Below are 25,750 nucleotides of genomic sequence, written 5' to 3'. Positions count from 1 at the left end.
TCATTATAAAACAGAATTTCTGGTTCAACCAACATTCAATCATTTGGCCAGGTGTGTATTGCTTTGTTTTGTTTCTTTAACATTCTTGCTTGGTCAGAGGCGACCACCCTGACCACATTCCTCAAAGCTATGTCTGCATAGCTAAGTATTTTTTTCCTTCCCTTAGTTGACCTTTTCCTTTATGTACTTTGCCTGAGAAGAAACTGCCAGTTAACAAATGTTTTGCTTTAGGAAGTGATTTTGATCTGAAGGGTTTGGCAAGGGGTGTTTGCCCAAAGAACACAGTGCTCTTTCCCCCATTTTTGCGGCTAAAATGCTACTGTCATTCCCAGCAGAGCTTGCAGTCTTAATTACCAGCCCAGCTAGACTGGCCTCCCAGACAGATGTTTGACATTACATTACCTCTCACTCTGTACTCTACTTTTAAATCCTCTTTTAAAATTCTCTGTAGAAAAGAAACTATATTTCATCTATTATACTGCCCTAAAACTAGAGTAACAGAAGAATTTTTCAGAGTAGGGACGCTAACATCAGATCTTAAATCTGAGGCTTACTGCTATATGATCTTGGACATAAAATATTTGAGAGCTCCTCCGATGCCTAAAAGTAAACTAGAACCAAAAATAGTAGACTGTGTTATAAAGGTGAAATGAAATACTTAGTGCCTAGCATTTAGCATGTACCCAGGTTAACTATTGCTAACTCGTTTCTTGTATGTAACCAGGAATGCCTCTCCCTTGATGAGCAGTAATCTGAGAGAAAGAGAGAGAGAGAGAGAGGGAGAGAGGGAGGGAGGGTGAGAGGGAGGGAGGGAGGGAGGGAGGGCGGGAGGGAGGGAGGGGAGAACAGCCATTCTTCTGCTTTATTCTGTTTAAGACTGAAGAACATTATATCACTGTCATGCTTCACTAGGAAAACAATCCTCTAAGTGCTGTTTTATCATCTTTAGATCAAGAAGAATTTTCTCTGTCATTCTTTCTTTTTTAACATAGGGATTTTTAAGTCCTTTGGGCTTTGTATTTGAATTAAATTCAGGTCATCAGGGTGGCAGCAAAACACCTTTACCTAACATTAAACCACCAGGCTGGCCCCTCAGAACAGATTTTTTTTAAACAACTCCATCTGCTGAATCTTTGAACAGCTGTTTGAAAAACACTGATATTCACATAACTAGATATCTTCCTACTCTAGGAAGATCACTACACTTTTTACCTCACACTGAAGTACATGAAATTAAATTTACACATAATTTTATTCAGATACAAAGTGGTTAACTTGGCTCGTTGAAACTCTAAATGATCACATATTCTGTTGTGTTTCCATTCATCTTTGATAGCATGATTTACTTTATTCCCACAAATATACTTAGGAGTAATAAGATGTAGTGAGCCACTTCTCATCCGTACTCCCTCTTTTACCAACAGTATGCTACTTTATGACTACTGAGGACTTGTATGTAGGGCCATGGAATAAAAAGGATAGGATGTGTCATCTAGAGTATATTGAGTGTCACTCTCAGGGATCTTTTGTCACACTTGAGTGACAGTCTTCTGCCTGGGCCAGCTGGGTCTGCTGTGCGTTGGTTGATATTTGTGCAAATGATCCATAGAAAGACTGGTCTCCCTTATGCCCTGTGAGATAGGATCTCTGATCTGTTGTTACAAATTTATATTACTGTCACCACAGCCAGTCTGTGCAGTGCGAGGGACCAAAACTCAGAGCATTGTGCATGCTAGACAAGCACTTTTCAAACTGAGCTATGTCCCCAGACTTCCCTGTTCTTCCTAATCACGAATGTATAGAGTCCAAACAGCTTTGAATTAACTTAAAATAATTGTCCCTGCCGTTACCCTTGTGAAAGCACTACATACATTTCGAAAAGCACATTTAACTGCGTAAAGCAAAGAATGCACATAGATATTCTTTAAAGCATAAGCAACAAAAGGACAGTAATACAGAACTCCCCAAACCAGGAAGTTAGTTTAGACTACTGCTTGTCAAAGAAAACTACTGTGTCTCACAAAAGGAATAGCCGGAGTATGCTCAGCTGTTAGCTCTCACTCAGCAAGTGCTTCCTTTGTACACACAGATAACTGCTTTGTTTACTGGAAACGAACGTGGCCAAAGCTGGTAATTTTGCTTAGTGAGTAGGTAGACTATTTAACTGTTTTGTTTTTTCATTTAGTAAAGCAGACAGTTGCTGTGTTGGCAGAAGTGTGAATTTCATTTCCTGTCTGTGGTGTACTCTGTTCATCCTGTCACTCAGACATTTTGTCTTAGATTGTTCCCGTAATGGCAGTGAAACTGGTCCACAACACAGTGACATGTGCACACCACGGATGTAACAAGAGACAGGGCTTGTGCAACAGACCACAAGAGAGCAGTGCTTTATTTAAAGATGAAAACAAAACAAAATCAGGGCAGCTTCTCCTAGCTAACACTCAGGCTTTTAAAATGAAATCTATAAATTACAGTTTTTGTTTTTTAAAAATGTATCCAATCTCTCTGACTGGTTACAACCTCAAAAGTTTTATCAGTCTTATACCACTTTATTGAAGCATGAGATTGAGCCATAGCTGAGCATTATAAAGCTGATGTCAGCCTGCTTGCCTATTAATCTACCTCATGCTTAGACTTCTATAACATTTTTTTTTTAGATAGGGTCTCATGATGTAGTCCTTGGTGGCCTGTAACTTGCCATGTAGACCAGGACCTGGCCTCACAGAGATCTGCCTCTGTTTGTCAAGAGCTGGAATTAAAGATGGGCAGAACCAGTGTGCTCAGTGATGGAACTGTGCCGATAGCTGGGGTAAACTAGGAGGAATTAATTAATTATCATGTATCTCTTGAGCACTTAATGTGTTTCTGGCAGGGTTGAGATACAATGATGAACAAGGTAAGGTCTTTGCATCCATGGAGCTTATATGCTGATAACTGCAATCAATAACACACAGGAATAAATGTTTTAGTTCATGAAAGCATCCTGAAAGGGACAACACAGGACAACAGGATAGATGTATTGGGATAAAGAAGAAGAGGGATGGTGGTAATAAAGCTGAGATTTAAATACTGGACAGTTCAGAAGAATCAAGTAGAGGATTAGTAAGTACAAAGGCCTTGAGATGGGGGCCTGAACTACCGAAGAGGCAGAAGAGAGGAACCAGGGATAGTCCATAGTAAACAAGAAGAGGCGGGTGGCATAAGGTCAGAGTTAAGTTGCTTCACTGCAAGCTGTTTATGGGCCTCACAGACCAAGCTGCAGGCTGGTTCTTCATTTTTAAGTATGAAGGAAAGAAGCATTTACAGAGTTTTACACAGTGATGCTGTAATCTGGATATACTTTAAAGCACTCTGGCTGCTATTTGCTGAGAGGGTAACAGAACTAACTACCAAAAGGCTTTTTGCTAATACAGTTTCTGGGATTTGATTTACACTAGAGACCAAGTAAAAGGGATGAAGATATAAAATTAGCTGTGAACTAAAGTTAGAATGTGATAGAAATATGGGTGTTCATAGTATTCTTCCTAGTTTTTAAAAATATTTATTTATTTTGTGTATATATGTGTGCCTATGTGTGTATACATGCATCAGGTGTGTACAAGTGCTTGAAGAAGCAAGAAGAGGTTAGATCCCCTGGAATTGGAGTTACAGGCAGTCGTGAGCTCATTACTGTGGGCTTCAGGAGCTAAACCTGAGTCATCTACAAGACCAGCAAAGAACTTTTAACCCTTGAAGCATCTCTCCCACTCCACTCCCCACCACATACATGCATGCATACATACACACGCACCCTACTTTTGTTTATGTTTAAAAGGTTTTGTTTTGGTTTTGCTAGGTTAGTTGGTTTGGTTTGAGATGTTCTTACTATGTAGACTAGGCTGTCCTCCAATTTACATTTGCCCAACTATTTCCTGAGATCCATGATTTAAAGGCATTCACCACTATGCCCAGCTGTTTGACAACTTTTATTAAAAAGGTTTTATTACAGAATAAACACTAAGATGTATTAGCACATGTCTATAATACCAACACAGAAGAGGTAGAGGCAGGAGGAAGAAAAGAACAGTCATTATAAACTACATAGGTGAGTGAAGCCATCCTGAGCGATGTGATATTCTACTTTAGAAACAAACCAAGGAGCGGCAAGATTTTCAGACTCCCAACGGTGTCGTAGACCCGAGTAGCTGTACCTTGTCCGCACTTGCTAGTGCGGCCCTCATGGCGCTGCTCCGACGCCCAGTGGTGTCCAGTGATTTGAAGAATATTGACACAGGAGTTAATCCTAAAGCGAAGAGCCATGTCACTATCCAGCAGGCAGTTTTAGAAGAAATTGGAAATAAAGTTAGAACCAGAACCGCTCAAGTGACTAAGAAATCTCAGAACACCAAAGTATTAGTTCATCCCACCAAAGCAACAAATGTCAACAAGCAGCCGAAACCTACAGCTTCTGTGAAACCAGTGCAGATGGAGACACTGGCTCCAAAGGATCCTCCTCCTGCCCCCGAGGATGTCTCCATGAAAGAAGAGAGCCTCTGCCAAGCTTTCTCTGATGCTTTGCTCTGCAAGATTGAGGACATAGATAATGAGGGGGGGAGAGCCCTCAGCTCTGCAGTGACTACGTGAAGGACATCTATCAGTATCTCAGGCAGCTTGAGGCTTTGCAGTCCATCAATCCACACTTCTTAGAAGGAAGAGATATAAATGGACGTATGCGTGCCATTCTGGTGGACTGGCTTGTCCAAGTTCATTCCAAGTTTAGACTTCTGCAGGAAACTCTGTACATGTGCATTGCCATAATGGACCGGTTCCTACAGGCTCAGCCAGTCTGCCGGAAGAAGCTACAGCTGGTTGGAATCACAGCTCTGCTCTTGGCTTCCAAATATGAGGAGATGTTTTCTCCAAATATTGAAGACTTTGTTTATATCACAGACAATGCTTACACCAGTTCCCAAATCAGAAATGGAGACTCTGGTTTTGAAGGAGCTGAAATTTGAGTTGGGCCGGCCTTTGCCACTTCACTTCTTAAGGTGAGCCTCAAAAGCTGGGGAGGTGGATGTTGAACAACACACATTAGCCAAGTACCTGATGGAGCTGACACTCTTCGACTATGACATGGTGCACTACCATCCTTCTCAGGTTGCAGCCACCGCTTCCTGCCTGTCTCAGAAGGTGCCGGGCCAAGGAAAGTGGAATTTAAAGCAGCAGTATTACACAGGCTACGTGGAGAGTGAGGTACTGGAAGTCATGCAGCACATGGCCAAGAACGTTGTAAAAGTCAATGACAATCTCACCAAGTTGATCGCCGTCAAGAACAAGTATGCCAGCAGCAGGCTCCTGAAGATCAGCACGATCCCTGAGCTGAACTCCAAAACCATCAAAGACCTGGCCTCCCCTCTGCTGGGCAGGCCCTAGGCAGCTGGGCTTCCATTCTGCTCTTTTTAGATTTTACATATATTCCATTCTAGTTTCCAACACAAAACCTCTTCTCAGACTAATCTTTTAATTGTGTATTTTAATGAAAAATAAAGCTATTGATTTTCTTATTAAAAAAAAAGAAACAAACCAAAACCTCTTTAATTTCTAACAAAAAAAATTTACCATATAGCTTCTGACTGTGTGTGCAAGTCAGTATAGTAATGCTAGAAAAATGGTTGGAAAGTAACTGTAGTTCAATGCAACACTGTCTTTTACTCTTAAAAGAACTATTGACTGGATATGTGGCTCACACCTTGATCCCAATACTTGGGAAGTGGAGACAAGAGAATCCATTCAGACAGTTCAAGACCAGCATGACTACATGAGATCCTAACTCAGAAAACTAGGCAGGTAGCTAAGACCCAGTTAAATCAGCAAAGGTTAATTTCCCAATAAAATTGCTTTTTAAATATCAAAGCAAAAATAATGTAAGAAGGAAATGTCGGGCAGTGGTGGTGCATTCCTTTAATCCTAGCACTTGGGAGACAGAGGTAGGCAGATCTCTGAGTTCAAGGCCTGATTGGTCTACAGAGTGAGTTCTAGGACAGCCAAGAATACACAGAGAGACCCTGTCTCCGCCCTCCACCTCCACTCCCCCCCCCCAAAAAAAAAGAAGAAGAAAATGGCAACTATAGACCAGTCATAATGATGGCGGTAAGAGGGCAGATTCAAGGTAGGTTTGAGAGTACAGCCCACGGTGTTTGCAGATGGATCAGAGACATATTGTGGGGAGGTAAAAAGACACCAAGGCTGACATGACTGTTCAGCATTTGTCCCAGACAACTATGTAGTTGAATCTATGGATCAGTTGTGAGGATGAGCTTAAGAGTTTAGAAGAGGGATAGCCACTTGTCATTATAGTTTTAAGTATCTTCTGTTCTAAGCAATAGTTCTCTACCTATGTGGTTAGCCTCCCACATGAATGAGGTTAACACAGGAGATATACTCCAGGAAGTACAGCACACTGCCTCTGTGCTAGTCCTCTTTAGTCTGTGTGGAGTGCAACTTACTGAGAGTGCAATTTTAGTTTTTTATTTCTAATTTACAAACAGCAGCTGTGCATATTTGTGAAATAAAATGTAGTATTTTTATGCCTTTATATAAATTTTTACTTCTGTAGATTTATTTATTTTTACTTTATGTGTATGACTGTTTTGCCTATATACTTGTGTGTATACCGTGTAAATGTTTGTTGAATCCCCTGTAGCTGGCACTGGAAATTGAGCGTGAGTCCTCTGTAAGAGCAACAAGTGCTCTTCAGCAATGATAAGCCATCTCTCCACTCCACGTGCACCCGCCCCCATATGCAGTGTTTAAGGATGATCTGGATAACTGTCATTCAATCACCTCAGACATTTATTTATCATTTCCTCATGTTAGGAACCTTAAAAGTCTAATAGCTAATTTGAAGTATATACAGTTGTAATCAGTCATAGTTATCCTATTATGCTGTAAAACATTAGAAGTTATTTGTCCTATCCAAGTAGACACTTGTACCCATCAACCACCCCCCACACATTATTCTTTGCAGGTTTTAGTAACCACTGTTCTGTTTAATCAAAATAAAGCCTTGATCTCACACTTGAGAATGAGGGGTGTGCGTGCATGAGTGCGTGCGTGTGTGTTTTAAAAATAAGTGTTTTCTTTCAAACTCTGGATTTTTTTATAAATAAATATAGAAGCATTTATGGGCAGTAAGCATGGCTCAGTGCTAAAGTAAGCACCAAGTATATGTGAGGACCTAACACCATGTTTGATCCAAGGACCTAACACCACAAAAATTAAAAATAAAATTTAATTTTGAAAAAGAAAATAGGGAACATTTTACATCTTATCAGGACACTATTGAAACACTGTCACTTATACTCACTAATAATAACTAATTATTAAGGACTTACTTCTGTGGTGTGTTCAGTGATTCTCAGAGCATCCTCATTTTATAGAAGAGTAAATGTAGGTTTGTTCCCATAGCAAATACCCTCACGATCTAGTTCAAGTCTTTTCCCTTTTATTTATTTAAAGTTGTTCTTAATTGCTGCCATGTAATTTAAGTACAATACCTTAAGTTTTATTTTAGAAAAATTATTTAGAATAGGCAGGACTATATGTGAGCAACTAGAATTAATTTTTTTATTTTTGTTTGTTTTAATTTCCCTGTCATTTTGTTTCTTTTTGAGACAGTCTCACAGTGTGGTCCTGATTGTCATGGAACTTGCTTTATAGCCCAGGGTGGCCTTGAGCTCATCAAGATCAGATGCCTGCCTCTGCCTTCCAGTGCTAGAATTAAAAGCATGCTTCACCCTATGAAGTTGGAACTTTACATAGGGAAGAGAGAGAAATCTTAAATTGAGTCCTTCATCCTATTTTCTTCCCTTAAATAATGTTTCTCTTAACTTTTTCCTCACAGCATCAGTGAGAGCTTCTTAACTGTCAAAGGTGCTGCCCTATTTCTACCACGAGGGAATGGCTCGTCTACACCAAGAATCAGCCACAGACGCAACAAGCATGCAGGTAAAACTGCACATATATGTTCTAGTTTCCTTTTTGTTGCTAGGATAAGATATTTAGACAGAAAGCAATTTGTGGGAGAAAGAATTTGCCTTAGCTCATAATTCCAGATTACAGTCCATTATTGCAAGGAAGTCAAGGCAGGAATTTCAAACGGTAGTCACATCACATTCATAGCCAAGAGCAGAGAAAAATGAATACATACATGCTCACTTTCTTGCTTGCTTGCTTGTGCTTAGCCCAATATCTCTATTCTAACTAACTCAGCTTAGGACCCATCCTGCCTAGGGAATGGTACCACCCAAAGTAACTGAGTCTTACCCTATCAATTAACTTAATTATGGCAGTCTCCTAGAGACATGCCAGTCAACCATCCCATGTAGACAGACCCTCATTAACTGTCTTTTCCCAGGTGATTCTAGGCTGTGTCACGTTGACAATTAAAGATAACTATACAAACCTTTTGCCTTAACTTTGGTGATTTGTGACCTCTGGGAATGGAAGAAATTACAAGGAAGGAAACTTGAGCATACACACCAGAAGTGAAAGCTAGAAATGTTGCATCTTATTGAGTCAGTAGTTGAGTTTAGCTATAATCAAAATAATCTCATCTACTTTAGAGGCTGTGCTACTTCTTGTTTGGGTTTTCATCTCATTATAAATGTTCACTATTATAACTAGCTTCCTAGGCCATGTTAATAAGTTCCTACCAATACTCTCTGTCAATGGCATTTTTCTTTTTAAGTAAGGGTGGGAAAACTTTTGAAAATTAGCTTGAGTATACTTTCTCAGTGCTTCTTCCTCAGTGTCCTCCATTAGAGATGGGGTGAGTGTTTTGCCAAAACAAATGTGAATACTCAAAGGAAATAAGCTAACCTAAGCTTTTCTTTCTATTGGGTGTGGAGAGTAAAAGTAAGACAAACCATTATTTTAAATCCAACTCACCTGACTAATTTTGGGTAAATTGCCCCATGGCATGTAATAGTAAATGGGGTTAGTTACTTTTTAAGGCTTCTGCCTGGCCTTGGTTGACTTGGGGGAGGGGGCCAGACAGAAGGGGCAGGAGTTGTACACTCAACTATTTCTACTTGATATTACTGTTCACTTACGTAAAAAGAAAAAGCAGGTTTAACGCAGGCTGCATGGAATAGATTTGTGATCCAGACTAGACAGTTGAGGCAAAATGTGTAGAAATGAAGTTTATAAAAGCCAAACCTTGATATAAAGTGCCTTGGCTAAGCACAGCATAGTGGCTGGATAGAATGTATCAAAAGCTTACAATGTCTGGTGAATTTCTATGTGTGCTTTCTTAATCTGGATAGAGTTTTTAATCTGATCATTTAAAATATCCAAATACTGTTTGACAATTTAAAAATATTATTAGTAAATGACAATCTATATCTTTAAAAAGAAAATGATGAAAATTCTTTAATCAAACTTAATTTATTGTTTAGCTACTACTAGTAGTGAAATATGTACAGAGTATAAAGTGAAGGAGGGACCGTCCTGCCTTAGCTTCCTGTGCATTTAGATTTCAGGTATGAGACACCATACGTGATATAAACTTGAGGGATTTTTGTTGTAGATTTTCTGGGGTGTGGGGAGTATACCTGTTTATTTCTTTGTTTCTTTGAGACAAGGCTTCCTAGAACTTAAGCTGGCTTCAGATTGTGTCTCTGGGTTTAAAACGTTATAGAATGGATCTTGTATTTAATATTGAACGTTAAAGGATTCTGTAATTTTGGAATTAGAAGCAAGCAGTGAAACAGAGAGGGAAGGAAAAAAATGTTCTTTGAAAAAAATGAGGAAAGATTTCCAGACTTAACCTTTAAACACACCTACTTGCATTTTTTTCTTCCTAGTTCACTACTTCTTGCAAGGCTAATATCATATTTAAAAGCTATTAGGTGAACATAGAGGAAGTATATGCAGGCTTCAAGGCTAGTGTGAAAGAAAACAAGTTACACTGGCATCCATGATTATGTGGCTGTGTCAGACATCTTAAAGCTCTTTTAGAAGTACCCTAGGTGAGCAGAAATAAATCCTTGGGTTCTTAGATCATCATTTGTGACAGCTTATTATCTTTCTCTGTTAGCCAAATCCTTGGATTTCCTAGAACTGAGTAGGAGGAATAAGAAAATTTGTGGCCGGGTGGTGGTGGCACACGTCTTTAATCCCAGCATTTGGGAGGCAGAGGCAGGCGGATTTCTGAGTTCGAGGCCAGCCTGGTCTACAGAGTGAGTTCCAGGACACCCAGAGATACACAGAGAAATCCTGTCTCGAAAAAACAATAACAACAAAAAGATTTAGTCAATAGAAAGGAACTTTCAGGTCAATTCCAGTTTGATTTCTCTATGTCCTACAGCCAAAGTATATTATGTCTTCAGCAGTAAGGCTGTACCATAAGTTCTGGTAGGCAACTAAGAGTAATAACAACAGCTATTGTTATTATTGTTGTGTTGTTTGGGGTGCCTGTGGAGACTCCTTGACTGTTAGAGAGGGATCCCATACCTAGTACTGGTGACTGTCACCTAATAACTCATGTCTTCTGGGAGAATCATACTCACCCATACTAATAAAAGGTATCTGTGTTCAAACTTCCCCCCACAATCTTATAACATAGTGAATTTCCACTACACACACATACACACACACACATAAGTATTTAGACTCTTTTGGTTTTGGGTTTAGTTTTGGTGGTGGTGGTGGTGCTGCTGCTGCTGCTGCTGTTTGAGACCTGTGTAGCCCTGGCTGGCATGGAGCTCACTAAGTAAACGAGGCTAGCCTTGAATTCATAGAGATCCACTTGCCTCAGCCTCCTGAGTGCTGGGATTAGTTAGACATGTACTACCAGGCTTGGCATCATCCTTAGTATTTTAAATCTTAACTCAAAGAATTTTCAATTTAGTGTTATAAAATACATAAGAATAAGTGAGGTTTCAAATAATAATTGGCCATGTTAAAACGCCTAGTTTGTTCAGGACAATAACTATTTCCAGTATGTTCTACTTAATAGATACTCTCATTGTAATATCACCCACTAACCATTTTAGCTATTGAAAATAAAGGGAATCTAATCCCTTAATTATCAGAATTATCTTATTACAGGAATAGGAATTATATATATATCATTCAAAACTTAGGGGTAATTTTTAAAACACTTGTTTTGCTACCTTAATGGGTTTCTACCAACATACTCACCAACATACTCACCAACATACTCACCAACATACTCACCAACATACTCACCAACACACTCACCAACAGATCCCTTATCTACTTCTACCATTGTATAAAGCATAGATTATTCTCAGAATTCTCAAATACACCTTTTCTAAGATAGATACTTTTTTTTTTTTTTTTTTTTTTTTAGTTTTTCAAGACAGGGTTTTCTCTGACAGATGCACCTGCCTTTGCATCCCTAGTGCTGGGATTAAAGGCGTTAGCCACCACTACCTGGTATAACAGATACAAATCTTAACATACTGTAAACTGCAAATAAATATTATAAAAAGGCAGCCTACTAATTTCTTACTATTTAAAAAAATCAAACCGGACTGAAGATATGGCTTAGTGGTTAAGGGCACTGGCTGCTCTTCCAAAGGTCCTGAGTTCAGTTTTCAGCAACCATATAGTAGCTCACAACCATCTATAATGTGATCTGATGCCTCTTCTGGCATGCAGGTATACAAGGAGATAGAATTCCCATAGACATAATAAATAAATAAACAAATAAATAAATAAAATAAACACAACAAAACATTATAAATAAATAAAGTTTAAAATTTAACCAATAATTTTATCTGACTTTTGTGTCTAATGAAAAGACTCATGGGCCTGGGAAAATGGCTCAGCTGTTAAAAGCACACTCTCTTTTATAGAGGACCCAAGTTTGTTATCAGCACCTAAATCAGTTGGCTCACAACCAACTGCAGCACCTTCTTCTGCCCTCATTGAACATGATATGCACATGATAAAAATGTGAAATAGAGCTGGGCGTGGTGGCTCACCCCCTTAATCCCAGCACTCCAGAGGCAGAGGAAGGCGGATCTCTGTTCATTGAAAACCATCTTCATCTTCATACAAAATTTCAGATCAGCCAGGGATTCATAGTAAAACCCAGTTCTAAATAACAACAAAAATGTATGCCGTAATTCCATGGATTAAAGGTGCTTGCTGCAAGTATGACAACCCAAGTTCAATTCCTAGCATACACATAGTGGAAAGAGAAAGTCAGTTTCCACAAGTTGCCTTCTGACTTCCTCAGAAAGTATCATCATGATACATGAGCATGAGCACTCACACATACTAAAATATTAAAATGTAAAAATAAAAATTTAAGTCTTTCAGTAAGTCATAACTTTACAAGTTACTAAGGTAGAAGTAATCTTTTCTATTGATTGTTTTGAACAGAGAATAGTCATCCTTTGCCTTTTAAATTTCACCAGGCGATCTCCAACAGCATCTTCAAGCAATGTTCATATTACTCCGCCCAGAAGACAACATAAGGCTGGTAAGTTAATGACATCATAATTTTCTTCCTCAAAAGGCTGCCTAAAATAGCTAATGTTAAAGTTACTTTTTGTTCAAACATAATGCTTGGACCTAGGTGGAATAGAATAAAGAATGTCCTATCCCCACAGTCCAGCTGCGAATTTAATTACTGTAAAACATACTATAAAGTGGAATAAAATACTCTGGCTCAAGTTTGTTGTTGATTGCTGGTTTGTAAGTTATTCTCCATAACACAGCTGAAGTTCAGAAAAAGGAGAAAAAAATGGAAATTTATCTTAGTTGGGGAAGCTTTTGTATTAGACAGTGGAACTTGAGCAGATCTTAAAACAGACGAATTCATTCTAAGAACATAGCTCAATCAAAAGCACATAGGAAGGGACAAGATATGAATGAAATTAGCAGCAACTATTGCTGACCTCAGAGTCAGGAGACTTGGGCTCCAGTTCTTGCTAATCATGTGATGTTAGACAAGCTACCTTAGGCTGTCTTTGCCCTTTTCCTCATTTCCTGACTACTTTCCCAGGATTAAATAGACACCTGAAGAAGTGTGAAATGAGGACCAAATATGGTGGCTGTACACCTTTATTCCCAGCACTTGGGAAGCAGAGGCAGGTATATTTGTGTGCGTTCAAAGCCAGCATGGTCCACATAGTAAGTTTCAGGATAACCTGTCTCAGGAAGAGGGAAAAAAAAACAAACAAACAAAAAAAAAAAACTTTGTGACTTATTTCACATTTGTATTTGTATCTGATCTCCTATGTTACCGTAGAGGCAGTCAGTACTTCTCCCTCTTCACGAAGCATTATGAAATACAAGGTCTTTGAGCCAAGAAATAACATGAACCAGCTACAGTATCTAAGGAAGATTCTCTGGAAGCTAATACAGAATAGACAGGAGGAAGTGCACTAGGCAGATATTGACATTATCTGTCTAAGAGGAGACGTGAGGCAGTAAAGTGTCAAGTTGACTCTGGGAGCTGATCAAGCCTCGGAGCCCTCTGTAGTCACTGATTCCTCATTTGCTTAACTCTTAAAATTTTGTTACTTTTCTCTCAAATGCTGATTCTACTCTGTGTGTGTGTGTGTGTGTGTGTGTGTGTGTGTGTGTGTGTGTGCATGTGTGTGTGTGTGCATGAATGCACACACATACACAAGTAGAAGCCAGAAGTTAATGTTGGGTATCATATTCCTCACTAACTCTCCATTTTAATCACTTTCTTCCTTATTCATTATTAATAGATTGATTGATGCACACCTTTTCTTAAAAGTTTTAAAAATGTATGTGTGGCATTTCTATGTGTGCAAGTACACTCACTCACGTGTGCCATGTAGAAGCAAGATGTTAAGTCTCTTCTCTACTACTCTCCACCTTAATTTCTCTTTTGAAATAAGGTATGTTGCTGAGGTTTTACCTTTTGTGCCATCTTCCCACTGTTGTCTGCATTTTTAAAAAGTATTTTATGTGTCCAAGTATGTGTATTTGTGTAATGCATGTGAGAGAGTAAGTAGGGCAAACATGCCACATGGAGGGCGGGAGTTGGCTTTCTCCTTCCACTCTGGAATCCAAGGACTGAACTCAGATCATCAGGTTTTCACACCAAGCAATTTTACCTACTGAGCCACCATCTTTCTGACCATCTGCATTTTTTTAATATACTTATTTCTCAAATAATTCTTTTAAAAGTCAACTGTAGCCAGGCAGTGATCATCCACACTTTAATCCCAGCACTCAAGAGGCAAAGACAGTTGGATCTCCGAGTTCAAAGACAGCCTAGTCTACAGAGTGAGCCAGGACAGCCAGGGATACATGGGGGTCAGGGGGAACCCAGCTATGGGGCACAGAGGATGGGTCTTACAGCTTTGCTGCTCTAAAACAGTGGTTCTGAGGCTTTAGGGTATATCAAAATCAACTCCAGTTGGGTTATTGTGGGTTGCTGGGAGTAGAGATAATTTACATTTTTAACAAGTTTTCAAAAGATGCTGATCACATTTTGAATACAATTTTACTAAAGCCTGTTGTATACTTATGACAACAAAAGCCAGTATGAGTAGTCACTTGTGGAGACTGGATATTTGCTATGAGAGCTTTTGAACATAGTATGATATGGGAAAAGCTAAACCTAGGGGTGTCATCGTGGGTTTTATCTTTTGCTCATTGAAAACCTTCTGGAGTTTAGTTTGAACCCCTAAATATAAAAATAATTTCCCATATGAATCTTGAAAGACTGGAGGGTAAGTTAGGAATGCAGATTTGAGGATTAAAGCCTCTTTTCCTACTAAAATATGCAGCTTCAACTGCATTACTTTTAGGTTTTGCGAGTAAGTAGTATGTGTTATGTTTACAGAATATAAGTTCAAAAAAATTAATTCATGCTTCTGCATTAAAATGACAAGCCATTTTACAGTTATTTTGAATTGCTACATAGTCATTATGTTTCAGAATATTGAGTGAGTCATTTTCAGAAAATGAGTAAAGGCATTGTATGACTTTGCACAAATTAGCACTTTGTAACTGAAAGGGGCATTTGTAGACCCAAAGCAAAGGCTTTTGTCTAGAGTTTATTTGGAATGCTAAAATTCTTATCTCAGGGCTTGTACATAAGGTTAAAAGTTAGATAGTCAACTGAAAAATCCTGCTTTTTTTTTTTTGCTTTTTTTTTCCTTCTCTTATTCTTTTTAACCCAACCAAAGCCCACTTTTTGCTTAAGCATTGAAAACAGCAAACAAACAAAAAACAATATTTTCCTCTGGAGGAGTCCTACTTTCCAAGTACAGGTATAAATGTTATTTCCATACTTTAAACTTCTAGTTATTGAATAGGAAGTGGTTTTATAGTGCTCTTCCTTATTATCAAACACCCACTTAAAAATCAAATGAGAAATCAGTGAGTTTCAGAATATTTACAGTAGCCTCAATGAAGTTTTTACAAAAGCTAAGAACTTGGCAGGACAATTTTTAAAAATTAGTTTTTTGATTTTAGTTTTATAATATGTCAAATTTTCTCAGCAAGGAAAATGAGCTTACTTTTTTCTGAAAATAAGTGCATTGTGTGGGGTTTGGTTTGTTTTTCAAATCAGACAGTTCAAAAAGGAATGAAGAATAACCATATCCTTCCCTCTGAGAAAAGCCATTCCTGCTGTTTGAGTGAGCACCTTTCCACTCTGTCTTGTATTTGCATGGGGTCAGGTGTAGGCAGCTAAGTGAACTAACATAGCCATACTTAACTTTGTTTTGTTGTTTTGCAAAAGTATGACACATAATGTCTTTTAACCTGTTTATCATGGATATCTTGCCATGTCAGTAAATTAATCATGAATTTGGTAAAGCATTATTGACTGTGCTAGGGATCAGACCTGAGGTCTGTTTTGCTTGCCAGATAAGTGTTCTGCCACTGAACCATATCTTTAGTCTTGGTCATGGTTTTCAGTGATTCTACAGAATATAATTTACAATTTTTTTATTTCATAACTTGATTTTTTTTATCCAGCCACTTCCTCAGACTCTTGAAGACGTTGTTCTTTAATTTATTAATGTCATATTTAAAGTCTATCTTAATCTTAGCTACTGATTTTACTTTGCTCTTTTGGCCAGAATTTAATGCTTACATGCTTTTGAAACTTATCTTTCTGAGAGACCGGGTGAGCTGCTTGTCTAGGCAGTGTATCTTTATAATGTGGCTTCCCTGAGGATAAATACCGCATGCAGAGGCATGATCCTGACTCGTGATGAAAATAAATTTAAAGCAAAGGTGTGGTGTGCGCTCAGGAAAGCTATTTTCAGCTGTTAGATGATGGAGATGACAAAACCTCTTGTGCAAGATAGATTTGTGAACTGCTCTGCTTAGGTTCAGCGTTGAAGTTGGACTGAAGGTTTTAAAATGATTCTTTGAATGATAAGCTCTTGATACTATATGTTAAATATTAATAACACAGGTAATGTTTGCACTGAATATCACTTACCAAAATGTCTTGGTGCCCACCTCTAGTTTGGCCATATATCAAGCATTATATTTAGGAAGTTTTTTGTTCTTTTATCAGCTTTGAGTTAGCCAACCAGTTGCCACTAATCAGCATATGAGCTGTCATAGAAAGCTAAAGAAAATTGTGTGCAACCTGAGGACTTAATTAAAAAAAAAAATCTGTAATCCAAGCACTGGAGAAGCAAAAGTAGGGGATTTCTGGGCTTGTTGGCCACCCAGTCCACCCAAATTGCTGAGCTCAAGTTTTGGTAAGAGAGCCTATCTCAGAAAATAGAACAGAGAATAATTGAGGAAGACACCCAATGTTGACCTCTGGCCTCCACAAACATAGTACACACACACACATATGAACATAGTATACTCATATATGCTACACACACAGAAAACTAAAGGAAAATGAATCAAGATTTTTTTTTAATTTGTCAGAATCACAATTCAGTTGTTTCCATGCCATTTATGTTTGCTGATAAAAGTGTTTCTAACACATTTGAGAAATTGAACATTTAGTTTAAAGATTGCTAAGGCATACTCAAGTTTAAACATGTGGTAAGATCTGAAATCCTGTTTATAAGAAATCCTGGGGCCTGGAATATAGCTCAGTTGGTAGAGTATTTATCTAACATATGTGATGCCCTGGGTCCCAATTCCAGCACCATATAAACCAGGCATAATAAACACTTGCCTGAAATCTTTGCACTGGTGGAGATCAGAAGTTCAAGGTGATTCTCCTCCCAGGTTACATAGCAAGTCTGAGGCCAACTGCTAAGTCTGATAACCTGAGTTTGATCCCCAGGCCCCACATAGTCAAAGGAGAGAACCATCTCCTACAGGCATGTCTCTGACCTCCACACGTGCACTATGACACACACATATCATTCATGTGCACCCAATTAATTAATTTTTTTAAATCTGACTTTACCTGCACCAGATTCTCTGGTTAGAATAATATTTATGGTCCAGTGGGATAATTCAGCTTGGTGTACTTTTCACCAAACCTGACAACCTGAGGTCTGTTCCCAGGACCCAGGAGGAAAGAAAGAACAGACTTCTGCACATTATCCTCTGACTTCTTTACACCCCTCACACACACTAAATATGTAGATAAATAAGTAAAGAAATGTAATTTTAAATGTAACACATGCTTTGAGTGTTTTGTAAGGAAATCCAGAGCTCCCTCCCAATGTGCCTCATGTGTATTCATTACTATTCATAGCTTTGTGTGATTAGTATTCCTCAGTATCAGTTGACTAATTCTAGACTGTGATCCATTTAAATGTTAGTTCCTCTTCACGTCTCGTAAGTGAATTTGATTTTGAAACTTTTCCTCATGGAACATCAAGTGGCAAGTACAGCCTGTGTATTTGGCATCAGAAAGATGGCATTTTATTCTGATTGAGTTGGTTCTTATAAATAAGCTTTAATGTAGCCACTTTGCTGCTTTTATTTCCCTAGCTTTTCTTAGGAACATCAGGACAGAGACATAAAGCTAGGTACATCGCTTCATTGGTAGAATGGTTGCCCAGCATCCTTGAAGCCCTGGGTTCCAGCTCCAGCACCGCAGAAACTAAGCATGGTAGTAAACACCTGTAATCCTATCCCTTGAGAAGTGGAAGCAGAAGGACCAATGAAGGGTTATCCTTGAATATAAGATAGAAGCCAGCCTGGGCTTCATGAAACTGTCTTTATTTCATTTAATTAATTTATTTGATTTTTGAGACAGAAATAATAGAGCATACATTTCATAAGGAAAAGAGCATGTCTCCCCTTCACCATTGTTTTCTCAGCTCATGTACTGTCATTGTATATGCACTATATGTATAGCAGATATTTCAGATAAGTGTTGCCAACAGCCATTTTGCTTTGTTTTTTATTTATACACTGACCTTTTTTAACTTACTAAAAAATTTTCCAGACAATCAAAGTAGAAAATATACCCAGTAAATGTGTAACTTAGCTTCAGTAGCCATCACTCTTTGCCTGGTTTCTTTCATCCATCCTCCTCCTTTCTCTTTCCATTGGAATATCCTAAAACAAGACTCAGGCCCCATGCTTTCACCTCAGGCCTTTAGAGGCACAATGACCACACTGCCATTATAACACTAACAGGTAAGCCCTGAATTTCATTTAAGTCCAGTTTTCTGAAGGTACTTTGAATGAATAAACAGTGAATTAAAACCTTTAAAAACTAAGAAGTTGCCGGGCGGTGGTGGCGCACACCTTTAATCCCAGCACTTGGGAGGCAGAGGCAGGTGGATTTCTGAGTTCGAGGACAGCCAGGACTACACAGAGAAACCCTATCTCGAAAAACAAAACAAAACAAAAAAACAAAACAAAAAAAAAACTAAGAAGTTTCTGAAAAGGAAATCTTTAATTGTAAAAAGCAAAGAACAAGCTGAGCCAGAGGCAGGTGGCTCACTCTGAGTCTGAGGCCAGCCTAAGTGTATATTGTAAGTTCCAGTACAGCCAGGACTACACAGACAGACTCTCATCTTAAAAAGAAAAGAAAAAACCCACAAACCTTTAAAGGACTAAAGAGAGTGCTCTTCCATTAAGAACACTGGCTGCTCTTGCAGAGAACCCCGATTCAGTTCCCAGGACCTACATGGCTACTCACAACCATCTGAAACTACAGTTCCAGGGGATCTGATACCCTCCAAAGGTTCCAAGTGGGCATGGGATGCAAATGCATGCAAGCAAAACACTCACACACATTAAATAAAATAAATGAATATAAGAAGAAGCTGACATTGTGACACAGGCCTGTACTCTCAGGCTGAGGTAAGATTTCTGTGAGTTCGACCCTGATGTACCTAACAAAACTATCTAGAAAAAAATAAAGGAAGCAGCCCCTGAAATGGTTTCATAGGTAAAATTTCTTGCCAGATAACGTGATAAACTGCATTCAATCCCTGGAACCCACATGAAGGTGAGAAGAGAAAACTCTACAAAATTGTCCTATGACTTCTATGCATGCACCAATACATGTATACACATACAGACAAACACAATAATAATGAGTAAATCAGAAGTAAGAGGGAAAAACTCCTGTTTGTCTTAAGGTTTTACTGTTGTGAACAGAAACCATGACCAAAGCAACTCTTATAAGGATGACATTTAATTGGAGCTGGCTTACAGGTACAGAGGTTCAGTCCATTATCATCAAGGCAGGAGCATGGCCTGGTGTTAAATTTTTCACGAGTAGCTTAGACAGATAATGCCAGACCAAACAGTTCCACGAGGGTGGGGTTTATTCAGGGTGGAGGGTGGGAGAGAAGCGAGAGAAGATGGCAGAGAAAGAGGAGAGAGAGAGGAGAGAAGTGGTGGCCAGCCATGACCATGTGGAGAGAGGAGGAAGGGAAGGGGGGAGGGGCAAGGGGCAGAGGGGACCTGCAGGTGAGGGAGTAAGGGAGTAAGAGAGAGAGGAGGGGGCAGGCAGCCCCTTTTATAGTGGGCAGGCCTACCTGGCTGTTGTCAGGTAACTGCCGGGAGGAGCATGCCTGGCTATTGCCAGGTAACTGTGGAGGTGGAGTTTAGACAGAATACTAACGCCTGGAACATGACATCCAGGCAGACATGGGGCTGGAGGAGCTAAGAGTTCTACCTCTTGTTCTGAAGGCAGCTAGGACAAGGATATTAAAGCCCACATCCATAGTGACACACCTACTCTAACAAGGCTACACCTAATAGTGCCACTCCCTGGGCCAAGCATATATGAACCATCAGACTGTTACATATATGCAAACATGTGTTTTTATATTTAAATATCTGTTACTTACAGATACTCATTTGCACAGAGCTAGAAACTTCCCTGGGATAATGCTAATATTTTGCTTCATATTATAGTAGCTTGTACAGATTTTATCTGTATGATTGGTGCTTACATTCCTGTTCCTCATCTTCCCTCTTCAGTCTATAGAACATGTGTTGGCAGTTGTTATTGTAAATTCTACTCATAGAAATGCACACTAGAATGGCACATTCATTATTTCATAAGATTCTTTTTTTTAAAAAAAAAAGTGGTAAAAACAAATTTTAGTCAGGACTATTGAGAGAAAGCTGGGAGACCTCAGTATAGAATTGGGCTTAATTGTAAACTCAGCGTGGGCAAGCAGAAATTCATAGCCAAATGATAAAAGCTGCTGAGAGGAAATATAAAAGATAAGTAAAGGACCCAGACTAAATTGGCAAAACCCTGTGAGCTGAGGAAATAGGGAGCTGGTAACAGTGGATGAGCTGTGTAGTAGTGCCCTCACCATGCAAGCATGAGGTTGTGAGTTTGGATACTCAACACTTATGTAGTAGTGAAAACCCGATAATAGCATGTGCTCCCAATGCCGGTCAGCCAGTCTAGACCCAATGATCTTTAGTGAAAAGATCCTGTTTCAAAAAATAAAGCAAAGAATAATCTAGGCTAGAGGAAGATACCCAGAATTGACCTCTAATTTCTACAGATACACACACACACACACACACACATACTTTATATAAACAAATATATTTTTTAAAATCCTTAACTATCCTAAATTTAATTTTAAGGGTTAGAGGGTAGAGGGAAAGATTCTTCTGTTAACACTTTTGTGCCAAATCAACTTAATAGAGTCTCCTCCATTATTGAGTCATGATTGAAAGCTAGGCTGAATTCTAGACAAGCAAGCCACTAGGCTATATCATATACTCTTTATAAATACATTTATCTGGACTGTTTGCCTCAGCCAATCAAGCAATAGGTTCTTCATTCAGACTGACCTCCCATCTCAAACCTCTGCCTGCTTCTCAATAGTTCATACTTTCCTGTAGTCAATGTGGATTCAATGTAAATACTTTGTGGTTTGAGTGAAAAATGTTTCCTATGGGCTAAAGTTTTCAAAAACTTGGTTTCCATTTGCTGCCTCACTTCCCTGAGGTGGTTGAAAAACTTACCCATAGATAAGGGCCTTCTCTGGTTAGCATCTGTAATGGCTCAGTAGGCTTTGGATTTCAGAGAACCCCAAGTTTTGGCTTGAAATGATTTAAATGATTTTTGTTGAAGATAGGCCAGGGTGATCATATATCACTTAGGAGATAGAGGAGAATGAGAAACCCAGTTAGATTTCAAAGATTATCCAGTAGAGATGATGTATATTCCAGATAAATAAATTTTGTGGGGGGGGGTTGCTAAAGTTTAATTTTGCAGGAAATTACACAGATAGATCTAGACAAAGTACAGGAGCCTAACTAAAGCTTGGCGAAATAAGTAATCTTTACTAAGAGAAACAGAGACTTGGTATGAATGATTATTACCTTGCCCCAAAGTTTGTGGAGACAGATTAATACATATAGATGCATAGACTATTTAAGAGATATACATATAATATATTGATAAATTTTATAAAACATTATATATACTTTATAGTATATGAATACTATATGCTTCAGTAAAATACACATCTATAGCATTTTGAGTTTGACCAACTTAATGTATATTTATAGTGACTTATGTGCTTATCTTGTATATTGTTATTTTTCATTGAAAATAATTTTTTCATATAATATATTCTGATTTACATACAGTATAGTCATGATTTCCTCTCTCTCATATGCACACCTTCTTTCTTTATTTTTTTTTCTTTCTCTCTTTAAAACAAATCAAAATAAACAAAAAGAAACAACAATGAAAATACACAAGAAACACAGACACATACATTCACACAAAAATCTGTGATAACACAAAATCAGAAACTTTAATACACAAGGAAAAGTAAGGTTAAAAAACAAAGCAAAATTGAGACCCCCCCCTCAAAAAAAATCTCAAAAAATACCATTGAGTTCATTTTGTGTTGGTCATCTACTGCTGGATATGGGGCCTGTCTTAAGTGTGGTTTGTATGCCCAGATTCTTTTTTTTTTTTAATTATTTATTTATTTATTTATTTATTTATTTTGAACATGAAATGCTTTTTTATAGCATGTTTTACAAGGGGAGGGGGTAAGAGGGGCCAGGTGGTGGAAAAGTACAAAATCTTCTTGGCCTGTGCCTTGAAACATGTCATGGTCTATACGGTACACTGCCTTGAATTATGATCTACCTGCTGTTCTTCAGAAGATATGGTACACTGCTTGAGTTATGGTCTCCCTGCTATTCTTAAGATGATATGGTACACTGCTTTGAGTCTATCTGCAGTTGCTAAGCAGGATCTTGCAGTTGCCAAGCTTCAGAGGACATTGTGCAGGTGGGGAAAGGTAGGGGGTGAGGGTATGGGCGAGGGTCCTGGCTTCTGGCATCTCCCCCTTCTCTGTTTAGTTAGAGAAGGCATCTTATGATCAATCCCAACTATGTGAATTTTGAATTGTATGCCCAGATTCTTAAAAACAACATAACATTATTATCTCTCCAGTTAATTTAGTATTACATCAAAGGTTTTATAGTTACTATATGAGTTGAAATTTGAATTTAGGTCTCCTAACTATTGACTCTCTTGCCTTGGTGACATGCTATGAGACACTGGTTTAAAAGGAAAAAAAATTCCCAGTGTAGGGGAATTCAAGGATGGGGAGGTGGGAGTGGGTGGGTGGGTGGAGCACATCCTCATAGAAACAGGAGGAGGGGGGATGGGATGGGGGCTCCGGGTGGGAGGGAAATGGTGAAGGGGATCACATCTGAAATGTAAATAAAATATCCAATAAAAAATTTATTTAAATACAAAAAAGGGAAAAATATTAAATGATTTAAGATTTCTCAGACAGGCAGTGGTAGCGCACGCCTTTAATCCCAGCACTTGGGAGGCAGAGGCAGGCGGATTTCTGAGTTCGAGGCCAGCCTGGTCTACAGAATGAGTTCCAGGACAGCCAGGACTATACAGAAAAAACCGTGTCTCGAAAAAACAAAAACAAACAAAAAAAAGAGATTTCTCTAAATTTTTTTGTTTCTTTGTTATCTCTTTACTTCAGGCTGTAAGACTGGAAAGTACTTACCAAAATCGAACACGCTATATGGTAGTGGTTTCAACTAATGGTAGGCAAGACACTGAAGAAAGCATTGTCCTGGGAATGGATTTTTCTTCTAATGACAGGTATGATACCATAAAAAAAAAAAAAATTGGGAAGGGGCATGAAAACTACTTTTTAAGAGAACTACTTTTTAAATAACCTGCTACAGTTATTAAAGCTATTACAAAGGTGTCTTGTTTAATTAAACTTTTAAAATTCAAGATAAAGTGGGACAAGAAGGTAAGAGGGTAAGATTTGTGCATGTGTGTTGTTTTATCTTTTTAAGACAGGATCTCTCTGATGTAGACCAGGCTGACCTTGAACTCAGAAATCAGCCTGCCTCTCTGCTTCCCAAGTGCTAGGGCTAAAGGTGTAAGCCAATATGCCCAGCTTGTATTCTTGATATATATCTTGATCACTGTTCTATTACCATGAGTAAACACCAGAACCACAACATTTACTTTTAAAAAGCATTTAATTGGGACTTGCCTACAATTTCAAAGATTTAGTCCATTGTCATCATATCATGGCAGGGAACATGACAGCACGCAGACAGACATGGTACTAGAGAAGTAGCATAGAATTCTACATCCAGATCCACAGGTAGCAGGAAGAGAGAGCCACTAGGTCTGGCTTGAGCTTTTGAAACCTTAAAGGCTACCTAGTACACTTCCTTCAACAAGGCCACTCCTACTCCAACAAGGCCACACCTCCTAATCCTTCTCAAGTAGTGCCACTTCTGAGCCTGTGGGGATCTTTCTTATTCAAACCACCATAGTATATATGTTTATGAAAATAGTTGACATATATGTATGAAGGCATCACAGTGGAGCCCATTATCTTTTACAGTGAGTACGTGGCAATGAAATTTTTAAGTTACAAAACAATTCGTGACAGCCCTAGGAGATAGCTTAGTTGATAAAGTGTTTGCTGTGTAAGATCAAGTACCTGAGTTAGTTCCTAGCATTGGTGGAAACCCTAGACACAGCAGTATGTGCCTGTAATCCCAGCAGTGAGGAAGTAGAGACGGGGTAATCTCTGGGACTTGCTGGCTGGCAGAGGCCAGCCAAGGAGCTATCCTAGCCAAATCTGTGAGAGCCGAGTTCAGTGAGAAACTGTCTCTAAGGTGAAGAGCAATTGAGGGAGATACCCAAGGATGACCTCTGCCTTCCAAATGTATCCCATAAACATCTGAACACATGTATACACACATAGATGCATAAAACTAGGAAATAAGTTTTGACCATGATCTTCAGAGACAGTGACACTTGGTAAATGTCTTTGACATTTACTCGTATTCTTTACCTTTTTCTTATTGTTAGGTACTACTAATAATAATGAAGCAAATGGAAACATAGCTCTGGGGTAATGTTTCTTTCTCCTGTCAATCTCTTCTTTCAATCAGTAATGTTCTACTTTGATAATCCAAGGGTACATACATTTCTTGGTAATGTACCGCTGGTCCTGGGTTCAAAACTCATTCGTACTTTGCTTCCTGTAATTAAAGATATCTTAGAGAGAACCTGGGTCATTATCATTATCGTTGTTGTTGTTGTTCACTGGGGGGAGCTGGGGGTATATCCTTAAGGCTTTAGGCTTTTCTGTTGTATTTCCCTACTGTTTCTGAAGAACCTTTGAGAAGACTGTGGAATGTGGCTGCTAAGCAGATCTTTCCACTCTGAGATAATAAGCCACAGGAAATCCTGCCAGATGTCTCAAATCATGACTTCCTGGTTTAGGACTAGAATGGAATTGTGCAATAGCTAGGGGTGTGGCCCAGGCCTTGGGGAATTTACACACACATGCACATGCACAAAGCCCTGGGTTTGGAGGAAGGGGTATAGATGACAATGATTGTCCTTCTGATTTGGAGGAGGGGGCAGGGAAATCTTAGTATCTCTAGAGAGTTCCCCAAATCAGTGTTTACTCTAGTTTGTACACAGAAGTTGTCTTGCTCTGCTTTGTGTTGCTGCAATAGAACTCCGACCAAAACCAACTTGGTAAGATAGCTAAGTGGGTAAATGTACCTACTGCCAACCCCAACAACCTGGGTCAGTTCCCCAGGACCCACATAGTGGGACAAACCAGCTCGTCTTCTTCTAGCCTCCAGCATGCTACTTCATGTACACAAAATAAAATAAAATTATTTTTTAAAAAAAAGTTTGGGAGGAAAGAGTTCGGTTACAGATTATAGTCCAGCATCATGGGGAGCCAGGGCAGGAACCTGGAGTCAGTAACTCAAGCAGATATCATAGAGCAAAGATGCTGACGTGCCTGCTCCCAGGCTTTAACTACCTTAGACAACACAG

The 25,750-nt window shown here is 38.9% G+C and overlaps 1 protein-coding gene and 1 pseudogene across 1 annotated transcript in view; both read left to right on the top strand.

The window, feature by feature from the left end:
* The window catches only part of Ssh2 (slingshot protein phosphatase 2), a 111,183-nt gene that overhangs the window by 39,790 nt on the left and 45,643 nt on the right, over window positions 1-25,750 (top strand). The window contains exons 2-4 of the mRNA XM_028759181.1: window positions 7,883-7,986; window positions 12,432-12,496; window positions 23,403-23,524. Coding sequence (XP_028615014.1) covers window positions 7,883-7,986; window positions 12,432-12,496; window positions 23,403-23,524 — 291 coding nt within the window. The remainder of the gene's footprint in view (window positions 1-7,882; window positions 7,987-12,431; window positions 12,497-23,402; window positions 23,525-25,750) is intronic.
* LOC114613798 lies at window positions 4,193-5,427 on the top strand (annotated as a pseudogene).

This window comes from Grammomys surdaster, unplaced genomic scaffold (assembly GCF_004785775.1).
Source record: "Grammomys surdaster isolate TR1022 unplaced genomic scaffold, NIH_TR_1.0 126278, whole genome shotgun sequence".
Taxonomy (NCBI): domain Eukaryota; kingdom Metazoa; phylum Chordata; class Mammalia; order Rodentia; family Muridae; genus Grammomys; species Grammomys surdaster.
The sequence above is the reverse complement of the archived record's forward strand: the minus strand, read 5'-3'. Positions and strand labels throughout refer to the sequence as shown.